The sequence below is a fragment of the Pyricularia oryzae genome, chromosome 3, assembly GCF_000002495.2.
Source record: "Pyricularia oryzae 70-15 chromosome 3, whole genome shotgun sequence".
Lineage (NCBI taxonomy): Eukaryota > Fungi > Ascomycota > Sordariomycetes > Magnaporthales > Pyriculariaceae > Pyricularia > Pyricularia oryzae.
This window is the reverse complement of record NC_017849.1, coordinates 649,198-659,549: the sequence shown is the minus strand read 5'-3', so window position 1 is coordinate 659,549 and position 10,352 is coordinate 649,198. Positions and strand designations below refer to the sequence as shown.

The following is a 10,352-nucleotide window of genomic DNA, read 5'->3' as shown; positions in this document are numbered from 1 at the left end:
CGGTCAAGTATTAAAATTGACCTAGACCTAGAATTCAGATCGAAATCAGACTAAGCCTTAGTGTGGCTGATCCGCCAACTCCATTCGGAGCAACCGCGAGCCGCTTAGAGGTAAGCCGCACGGCCTTGATACGGAACAGATTTACGGATTTGTCCAGCAGACGAACCTAAGGGATGCCGGAAGACGCCGGCTTGGCCGGACAGTTTTTTAGGCAAGGAACTGGGCTGAAGTGCAAGCGATTAGACGCCATCTGCTGCCAGCCAAGGGACAGCACGCCTGTCATCCATTCCTATTGATTGCATGGATCGCTGGTGCAGCACCGACTGGGAACCATACCCCGTAGTGAGGTAAGAAGCTGACAGGCGCCTGATGATAAATATAGGTAAATGACAAGGTAATTCGATGCGGTTGCTACCGAAAGATGAGATGGCTGATTTAAGTGAGTATCCTACCGTAGATTTTGGTTGAAAGCATCTTATGTTAGGCTTTTTTTTGTTGTTCCAGGACAAAGTGTGTTGCGTTTGTTTCTCTTCAGTTACCAGGAACCCCCACCATGCCGTTACGGAGTATTTACTTTCGCCGAAAAAACCATCTTGGATGCAGGAAAGTCTCGGTTGCAGGAGCTGAGCTTCCGGGGCTGTCCCAATTGCCGCAGCGCTAGGCACAGTCTTCTTGGCTAGCCGCCCAGGGCTGAGGGGATTTGGGTGAATGAATTGGCTGCATTTGGTCGTCCTGTCCTTTTAGCGTGAGGCGCAACCCAGGGCAACCACGGGATCCGCCCAGGACCCATGGCATCCCACGGGCAGACATTTTGGTTGAAGGGACTGGACTGAAGGGACGCGGCAGCCCAAGTGGCTTTGCTTGCATGCAGTTGCAGCGGCAAGGGTAGCTAGTGACGGACGCAGCCCAGATCTTGGCCATCCATTGAATGGTGCAGAGAAAAGGACTGTGTTCAATTTGGTTGGTCTTCGTTTGCGACATGGCCGTAGTCACCAGTACAAAATGACTGGGTCTTTATACGACAGATCAACACAACCCCAAAGTATCTAAGTTGTGCTGCGCCGCTCTCCTGGCAGAGAGAGAGAGTCAAACGCAGCCCCTAGCCCGACACGCGTTTCCTCTTTGCAGTGAGACCCATTTTTAGGCTCCTGTTTTTTATTCAGAACAGCCCCCACAACCAAGGATTACATGATGACCTCACACGCCTACGGTCTGTAATGTAAAGGTCGCATCGTTGATTTCCTGTCAGGCTCCATTCTTGGTGTTTCCGTGTGCCTTTTAGCTTCACCTCTCTACGATTTGTTTCGTTTCGCATTTTTTCTTTCTGTATTTTGCATTCTGCATAACTTTCTTTTCATTGTGCAAAAGAAAGCAAAGACCCCTTTTCGTCGATTCAAAGACGATACGAATACTCTAAAACCTTAGGGCGACAGAAATTGGCTTTCAAGCATCGTACTCATTTCGTTCCTTCCAAACGGCCTGCTGTCAAACCAGATCCAGCTTAGTGCCAGCGTTTCAACCATCCCATCACTGAAAATTGTCAATACATTCGCTACAAGCCCAGTACGCCAACGGCGCGAACCAGAACGTCACATAAACAGCCAAAAAAAAGTCGACAGCCTCAGTTATATTGACTTTTGGGCAACGCATCCCTCGCAAACATGGTGTGGGAGGACATTGAGTTCGACGCTGATAAGGTGCCGGGCATCAAGCTGGCCTTGCACATTGCCCAAATCGTCTTTGCTGTCATCGCCTGGGTCCTAGAGATCATCGTCTTCCGTGCAGAAGGCTCAGTAATCAACGGCAATGTTGGCTGGACATTCGCAGTGGTACGTTTGACAAACAACCATACCCCGACCTTTGTGCTTCAGCAGTCGTTGGAGTGAGCACAACAAAAAAGACTAACAAACGACTTATCCCTCCATCGTAGTTTTTCCTCTCGATACCAGCATGGATCTACCTCATAGGGGCGCCCAGGGCCCCACGAACACGACACCTGGCCGAGCCCCATGTCATGATCGGAGTCGACTCCATCTACACCATCATCTGGCTCTCGGCATTTTCCACGCAGGCGGCGTACAACACGGCTAACCTGTGCGGCACCGCCTGCGGCCAGAGCAAGGCCATCGTTGGCTTGGGCTTCTTTGTCTGTCTCTTCTTCGCCGGGTCGACATTTTTCAGCATCTACAGCCTCAAGTACTACCAGTTCCACGGCAAGCTCCCGGGTTACGACCGTATTGGTGGCGGCGGCACCTCGCAGAACATCGATCCCGACAAGGCCGCGTTCTCCATGGCACCCCACGGCGACGATGCCTACGCCCCTATCCATGGTGATGACCACGACCAGCACCACCCTCTCGACCCGGGCCGCGACGACATCGAGACCGGCCCTGGAGCGTACAGCAGCACCAGCTACGGCGGCGCGGCTAGCCAACAACAGAGCTACAGCTCCGGACATGGCAGGACCGGCAGTGCGTACGGCGGTAGGACGGCCAGCCCCTACAATGACGACTCATACGGACGGCAGCCGCAGCCCGTCGCTGGTCAGGCCAACCCGTTCGAGCAGGGCAGGCGCGAGAACAGCCCCTTCGGTGACCACGCTGGCTACACCCCTCCTGTTGGCGGACCTTCGCCCGGTCCCGGCGCCCTTGGTCCTTCCGGACAAAGCATGTATGCCCCGCCGGCTGCGGCGCATGACCCCTACGACGACAGGCCAGCTCAGTTCCCCGCTGCGCCGTACGACAGGACTATGCACTAGACAAAAGCTGCCAAGGTCTAGGGACGGCAGGCCACATCTATTTTGTCGTTGCAAGTCTCAGCTTGTCAGGGGCTGAGATTTTATTGGATCTCGATTGTTCAGTTTTCGATCAAGTCGGACATATCTCCAACGTCGGGAGTCAGGAATCTGGACCGACTTGCTCAAGTCTGTTGCTAATATGAAGCATTATGGGATTGCCATAAAAATCGATGTGAATAAGGGACGGCTGGTATTATTTTGTACGGTTACGAGAGGTAATTGGAAACCTCTGGAAATGATCCGCCGATGCATACCTACATAGCAGGGCATGGGCGTATGGAATGGTGTTAATAGGCGTCTACTACTCTTTTTATTTGTTTGAAGATTCTTTGCATCGAAGTCGTCGTACTTTTTATAAACCTTTACATGGAGTCAAAGCGGACCAGACGTGCATAATAATCGATGTGATTTAGGCCAATATGCCAGATGTATACGGGGTACGTATTATCGATGTCTGTTCGCTGATGCAACCCATGTGGCACATACAACGTCGAAATAGCTAGGGATAGGGATGCAGTCAGGGCATAGCATAGCTTGCTTTCCACATATTCTTCAAGGTACTGTAGAACCAATATCGAACAGCTCGATACCAACTTATGGGTTTGTTTAGAAATCAATTCATACTTTGCCCCCCCTCCCCCAGCAATCTGACCAAGCTAGTAGACTTAAGTCCGATTGTTCCGAGCTGGTGACGAAACGATTTGTGAAAAAGGACACACGTGACCGTGGACTGGGGCGGAATCTCGGATCAGTCCGATTCTGCCGCGCGACGTCAAGCTCAAGCTCCATCCACAGCTTGCCTCATCTGCCTGACACGCTGGACATACCTGACCATCCAGCCAATTCAACCCCAAAAACCCCACGCACGATAGCTCGCGACAGCCATCGTCGTTCAAGCATAGGGCTGTCAGCTTCACTGTAGTGCGAGCGGCCCTGAGCCATTTCTACATCCTAAGACAACTAAGGCGCTCACCAGCCTTCCAAATTTTCGCTTGAACCGTTCTCAATGTTACTCAGCCCTTAGAGAATCGCGCCACCACCCACCCGCCATAACGTTACTCCTCCACCGAGAACGCACAACCGCCATGTCACGGCTACTAAGACTTGTCCCGAGGCAGCTGGCCGCCGGACAGTCTGTTCCTATACTGCTACGAGCATCACCACGACTGCCGAGCTTACACGCCGTCCGGCTGCCCCGGACATACCGTGTCGGTGCCGTCGGCTCGCTGAGGTCGTTCAGTCACAACTCGCGGCTCCTGTCATCTCAGAACCCATCCGAGCCACCAGAGAAGAAGGATGGCAGCGAAAAGAGCAGTCAAACTCCCCAGTCTCCTCCATCCGATGCAGCAAGGTCGGCCGAAGCAACAGAGCTACCTTTGCTAGAAGGACATGTGCGGATCACGAAGGAGGAGGCCGACTCACTGCGCGACCTGGCCTCTGATATGGACGAAGCGGGAAGACAAAATTTCCACAAATGGGTCGGCATATGGGAGCAGCGCGGCGCACCCGAGGTTGCCAAGGATTTCGCACAGAAGCACCTGGGTCCCGGGCTAGGCTTTATGGATGGTATATATCTGGTTGATGTGCTCCGTGAGCACAGCAAGCCACCGCCGGAGGATCTTTTTGTTCCCCAAGCCAACGAAACGAACGACAAGAGCGCCCCGACTACTGAGAAATCTCACCAGAGCCAGACCCAGGAGAGGCCCGAAAGCCAGGACTCACAGGCGTCGAGCTCTCCCGAGGACCTGGTGAAGGGTTGGGTACAGATCAGCGATGAAGAAAAACAGGCATTCTTGGCCATTGTCGAAATGCTCCCCAAGAACCAACAAGCAAACATGAAGGCCTTTGCAGAATGCGCTCAGAAGCATGGTGTCCCCCCGGCAATGAAGGAGCTGATCCAGAAGCACATGAAAGATGGCATCAACTTTATGGATCTTACAATGTTGGGAAGGGCCTACCTGGAAGTTTCTCGCCTGCCGGAAAGCGAGAAGGCGAAGCTTGACAAGACTGTGCAAAACGCATACAACTTATTTTCTTCAAACCCGCCGCCAGGAAGCCAACAAGCTCCCAGTTCTGGCGATGGCAAAGAGAAGAAGGGGAGAGGAAGTCCGCCGCCGCAGCCTGACTGGAAGTCTTCGGCAGTGATTCTTTCCTTCATCGCGCTATGGATGCTCACTAGTGACTCTCAAGGTGGCAAGGAGATCACATGGCAGGAATTCCGCAGCCAGTACCTCGATAAGGGCTTGGTGCAGAAGCTCACTGTTTCGGGAGACACGGTCAGGGTTGACCTCAACCCTGACGCGACCCGGGCTGCAAGCGGCGAGATGCTGACGCCCCGCGTCTACTTCTCCATCGGCTCCAGGGACTCGTTCGAGCGCAAGATCGAAGAAGCACAGGCAGAGCTTGGTATCCCATCCTCTGAGCAGATTCCAATCAGCTACGAGAGGCCATCCATGATCGGAAGCCTTATTATGAGCTTTGCGCCAACACTGTTATTGGTCGGCCTTTTGGCGTGGATCTCTAGGCGTGGTGTCGGCGGCGGTGGCGGCAACCCGTTCAAGTTTGGAAAGAGCTTGGCTAAACCCTACACCCACGAGTCTGCTGTCAAGGTCAAGTTTGCCGACGTAGCCGGTGCTGACGAGGCCAAGCTTGAAATTGTCGAATTTGTGAGCTTCCTGAAGACACCGGAGAAGTTCGTTCGGTTGGGCGCCAAGATTCCACGTGGTGCCATTCTGTCCGGTCCTCCAGGAACGGGTAAGACGCTTTTGGCCAAGGCTACGGCCGGTGAGTCGGGCGTGCCCTTCTTCAGCGTCAGTGGTTCAGAGTTCGTCGAAATGTTTGTCGGTGTCGGTGCGTCTCGTGTGCGAGACCTGTTCAAGGAGGCGCGCAAACACGCTCCTTGCATCATCTTCATCGACGAAATCGATGCTATCGGCAAGGCCCGTGACTCGGGTGCCCGCTTTGGCGGCAACGACGAGCGCGAGGCCACACTGAACCAGATTTTGACCGAGATGGACGGTTTCAACAGCAATGAACAGGTTGTCGTGCTCGCTGGTACCAACAGGCCGGAAATTCTGGACAAGGCCCTGATGCGACCCGGTCGATTCGATAGGCACATCCACATAGACCGGCCCACCATGAAGGGTCGTGCCGACATCTTCAAGGTGCACCTTGCTAGGATTCTTACAAAGGAGGACTTTGAATACCTTTGCGGCCGTCTTTCCGCTCTGACTCCGGGCTTCGCTGGTGCCGACATTGCCAACGTCGTCAACGAAGCTGCACTAGTCGGTAAGTTGTCACATGTCCATAGTGTAAATACACCTTTAATTCTGCCGCATTACTAACGTTTGCTTTTTCATCTCAACAGCTGCCAGAGACAACGCAGACAGTGTTACAATGGTCCACTTCGAGCGCGCCATCGAGCGTGTTATCGGCGGCCTGGAGCGTAAATCCCTGGTCCTTGGCCCTGAGGAGAAGCGCACGGTGGCATACCACGAGGCCGGCCACGCCGTCTGTGGGTGGTACTTCCAATGGGCGGACCCTCTCCTCAAGGTTTCCATTATCCCCAGAGGCTCAGGTGCTCTGGGTTACGCGCAGTACCTGCCGTCGGGTGACGCATATCTGATGACTGTCAACCAGCTCATGGACCGTATGGCCATGACTCTCGGTGGACGCGTCTCGGAGGAGCTGCACTTCCCGACTGTGACAACTGGTGCTTCAGACGACTTCAAGAAGGTCACACAGATGGCGACCACCATGGTGACGCAGTGGGGTATGTCGGAGAAGCTCGGACCGCTGCACTTCAACCAGGACCCGAACCAGGTTCAGAAGCCGTTTGCCGAGTCGACAGCTCAGACGATCGACGCCGAGGTGCGACGTATCGTGGACGAGGCCTACAAGAAGTGCCGCGACCTGCTGACGGAGAAGAAGGCCGAGGTCGGTATCATTGCTGAGGAGCTGCTCCGACGTGAGCAGCTGACCCGTGACGACATTGTAAGGTTGCTTGGCCCCAGGGAGTGGCCTGACAAGGAGGAGTTCTCAAAGTACTTTGACGGCACAAACGGCGGCAAGTCGCCATTACCCACGGGCGAGAACCTTAGGGACCCGCCGGCACCCCCGTCGCCTCCGGCGCCCGAGGGTGGTGAAGGACCGGTGCAGCCTGCTGCGTTCAGGGCGATCGAGGATAGGAGGTAACGTCTCTCGGCGGCCATAATATGCGTTATTGGTCGGGCTGCTTTGCGCAGGCTAGGGGTTTTTGATTCACCCCTCCCGCTCGACACCTTTCTACTCCTGATGTATCTTCTCTGGTGTGGCGAAATGTAACAATATGTGTTTTGGTGTTTTTGACATGTATTTTTTTCTTTGAGCGAAAACTCACGCATTTAGACTTGGGGCCGCCCCTTTATTTTTTTTCCCATCATGTCTCTTCACGGAGAATATCATCTCTGCACCAAAAAAGTGGAGGGCATTCTTTTTGCTTGAAGGCCAAATATCTACTTGTTTATTAGACATGTGAGCGGCCGAGGTAGAGAAAAGGGGGAGAGTTTTCAAGTCGGCGGTTGTGACACAGCGGGACTTTTTTGTTGCAAGATACCTCACCGCTCCTTTCAGCCGATTCATTGGATTGGTATATAGCTCTGTACGATACAAGCTAAAAGGGAGAAAGATTTGGAAAAAAAAAAGAGAATAGTTTATTTTGTCCATCTTTGCTGAAAAGTAGACTGAACCCAGGACTCTAGAACATGTGTTTGATCTTTGGACGAATGCGATTCGGTGAAGTATTCCAATGTTGTATATCTTTCGGGCATCGTCATAATGGAAGCAAAAGTCACCGACTTGCGATGGTTTTATCCGTAGGCCCAAGAATATACTCGTGTCTTGCATCAGCATGGATATCTAGCATCCATCTAAGTAGATAAGCTATAAAAGTTTATAAGGCCCTCCTGTTCCTGTGCCATCAAAAACGCCGTGCCCAGAAAGAAAAAATGCTTCCAATCCGTGATCATGATCATCCCATATCTCTGCTCATAGCCCTGCATGCTTTCTTCTGAAATAGGTATTCCCCTACTTGCCGTATCGTTTTTCTTCGCCAAACGAACACAGTTTATCAAACCGCATCACTCGATATCGCTCATATCCATGAGACTCTCCCTCCTCCTGTGCCTCGTCCCCGCCCTCTCCTTCCCCTTCCCCTTGTCCCGCACCGGTCTCCCTGCCGCCCCGGCCGCAGCAGTAGCCGCCGCCCTCGCCTGCCTCTGCTCCCGCAAAGCGCGGTCGCGCTCGACAAGGCCCCGTTCAAAGGCAGCTATGTCTGGCCCCGTCGCGCCGAGGGCATCGTCGTCATCGTCCCCGTCTTCACCACCGAGGAGAGTCGCGCCGGCCGTGTCCTCGAGGGCCTTGTTGAGCAGCTCGGTGGCGATGGGGTCCTGCGGACTGATTGCGAGCGCCTCGTGCAGGACGACGACGGCGTCTCCTGGCCGGCCCTGGTCGAGATGGATCAGACCCTTTGCGCAGAATATGGCCGGGTCCTTGCCGCCCAGACGCAGGACTTCATCAAACTGGTCGAGGGCCTGGTTGAAATGGCGCTGGCGGCGCAGGGCGTGAGCCAGGTTGGTACGAGCCGACAGCCAGGCTTGAGGGTCGCCATCGTTGGCCTCGGCGACATCGAGGGCGCGGCGGAACATGGCGGCGGCGTCCTTGAGGCGGTCCTGGTGGTAAAATACGACGCCCATCTCGTTGAGGAGGAGCGGGTCTTCGCGGCACAGACCGTAGGCCGTCTTGAGGAATTCCTCGGCTACTGTCATGTTGTTCATGGCGTGGTTTTGCATGCCCAGGAAGACCTGGGGCAGGTGGGTACCCGTGAAGAGCCTTGCGGCGGTGCTGTAGGCCGATATTGCCTGGTCATGCTCACCCTCAGCGGCAAAAGTGTGCGCGAACCCGATCCAGGCCGGGCCAAAGTGCGCGTCCATCATGCTGGCTTTGCTGAAGTAGCGGCGGGCCTCGGCCACGCGGCCGATGCTGAAGTAGTAGATGCCAACAGCGAGCCACGTGCAGGGCTCCTCGGGATGATGGTCGGCAAGGTCGTGCGCGACGAGGAAGAGCACGTTGGTCATGCGTAGCTCGTGTAGGCACGCGAGGTGGAGCGGGTAGACGGAAAAGTTGTACTTGTCGGCGTCGAGGATGCTCCCCGTGATGCCTAGAGCGTCCCTGTAGCGACATTGCGTGTAGAGGAGATCCGCGCGAGCTAGAAGCAGATCTGGGTTGTTTGCGAGGCCGTAGTGACTTGACAGCGACTCGGCCGCCGTTTGGAAGGCGTCCGGGTTTCTATATTTGGAGATGCGGGTGCTATAGAGCATCTTGGTAAAGGTTGCAGCCTCGGCCGAGGCGTCATCGTCGCCTTCCCCTCCTGGAGTGCTCACGCGGATCGAGTCGAACCCTAGCGACTCGAGAAACTGCCACTCCTCGTCTGGCGACATGAGGTGGTTCTTGGTTAGCTGCTGGAAGGCCTCGAAGCACTGGACATCGATGCGGACGGCGTCCTTGTAACACTCCTTTGCACGGTCGAAGGCGTTTTGCTTGGCGAAGCAGAGGCCTCGCAGATAGCACATGCCGGCCTCATAGCGGCGCACTAGGGCATCCTCCTCTTCCGCTGCGGCTGTCGCTTCGTCATCCCGCTGGTGCTGTCTCTCCAGGGACAGTGAAGACTTTGCGCCTGTTATGGCGGCGGCGCTTCGAGAAAACCCCGTCGAAGGCTGTTTTGACCTCGCGCCGGCGTCGGGGCCACGCGCTCTCCTCTTGTTGGATGCGGTAGGAATCAGGTGGGTAGGGTTGCGGTCACCGAGGACATTGAGGGCCTCATCGTACTGGCCTTGCTTGATCAAGCAATGTGCGGAAAGATAACGGCATGATGGATTGCGGGATACGAGATCGGACTTTGATAGCAGGGCTTGGGCGCGGGTATAGCTGCCCGAGGCGAAGTGGACTTGGGCTAGCCAAAAGGCGTCCTTGTCGTCACCTGTTGCGAAGGTAAGGGATGGGTCGCCAGTCAGCCTTGAGCGGGGTTGGTGTGGTTGTTGTCGTGGGCGGGTGGGCAGGTGATGGGTAGGGTAGGCAAAAAGGAAGCGGGCTGGTGGCTGGTGGCAAGCTGGCGACTTGACGTACCTGTTATGGCCAGCAGTTTGTCGCCGACAAAGATGGCAGATTCGTACTGAGCCTTGTTCAGGGCATCTTGTCTCCAGTCACGGAGGAATTGCTCCATCTGAGAGGATGCTCCTCATGTGATTAATCGAGCGATGAATCCACAAACCAAGTGATTTGTTATAAGGTCCTCTGTAGTGGAGTTGAGCGCGATTCCAAGAAAAAAATAAAGGTACGTCGGGGAGGGGAGACAGGCAATTCGTAGCGTTGCAGAAATTGATTTGCGATTTGTTGATCCTGTATGTTGTTTTTCTTGAAGTTCGCAGTTGCTGTGCTGAATTGGGTAAAATCCATACAACGCGTCTCGATGATGTCGTTTTGCGCCAGCGCGTCCTCCCTCAGCGCGGAGCTATGGGAG

The 10,352-nt window shown here is 54.7% G+C and overlaps 4 protein-coding genes across 4 annotated transcripts; 2 read left to right on the top strand and 2 right to left on the bottom strand.

Annotated features, from left to right (window-relative positions):
• Positions 1–280: 280 nt before the first annotated feature.
• On the bottom strand, positions 281–1,062 carry MGG_16637 (uncharacterized protein). The gene has a single exon (XM_003711291.1). It carries the CDS (start codon positions 979–981, stop codon positions 658–660), a length of 324 nt encoding a protein of 107 aa, XP_003711339.1. The 5' UTR covers positions 982–1,062; the 3' UTR covers positions 281–657.
• A 127-nt stretch (positions 1,063–1,189) lies between these two features.
• Positions 1,190–3,169, top strand: MGG_07442 (uncharacterized protein). Its single transcript, XM_003711290.1, has 2 exons — positions 1,190–1,829; positions 1,931–3,169. Exons 1-2 carry the CDS (start codon positions 1,662–1,664, stop codon positions 2,756–2,758), a joined length of 996 nt encoding a protein of 331 aa, XP_003711338.1. The 5' UTR covers positions 1,190–1,661; the 3' UTR covers positions 2,759–3,169.
• Positions 3,170–3,532: 363 nt separating this feature from the next.
• Positions 3,533–7,612, top strand: MGG_07441 (paraplegin). The gene is made up of 2 exons (XM_003711289.1): positions 3,533–6,085; positions 6,165–7,612. Exons 1-2 carry the CDS (start codon positions 3,883–3,885, stop codon positions 6,989–6,991), a joined length of 3,030 nt encoding a protein of 1,009 aa, XP_003711337.1. The 5' UTR covers positions 3,533–3,882; the 3' UTR covers positions 6,992–7,612.
• Positions 7,613–7,650: 38 nt separating this feature from the next.
• MGG_07440 (anaphase-promoting complex subunit cut9) lies at positions 7,651–10,352 on the bottom strand. Its single transcript, XM_003711288.1, has 2 exons — positions 9,959–10,352; positions 7,651–9,812 (listed from the first exon to the last, which is right to left on the bottom strand). The coding sequence occupies exons 1-2, from the start codon at positions 10,053–10,055 to the stop codon at positions 7,915–7,917; spliced, it is 1,995 nt and encodes a 664-aa protein (XP_003711336.1). The 5' UTR covers positions 10,056–10,352; the 3' UTR covers positions 7,651–7,914.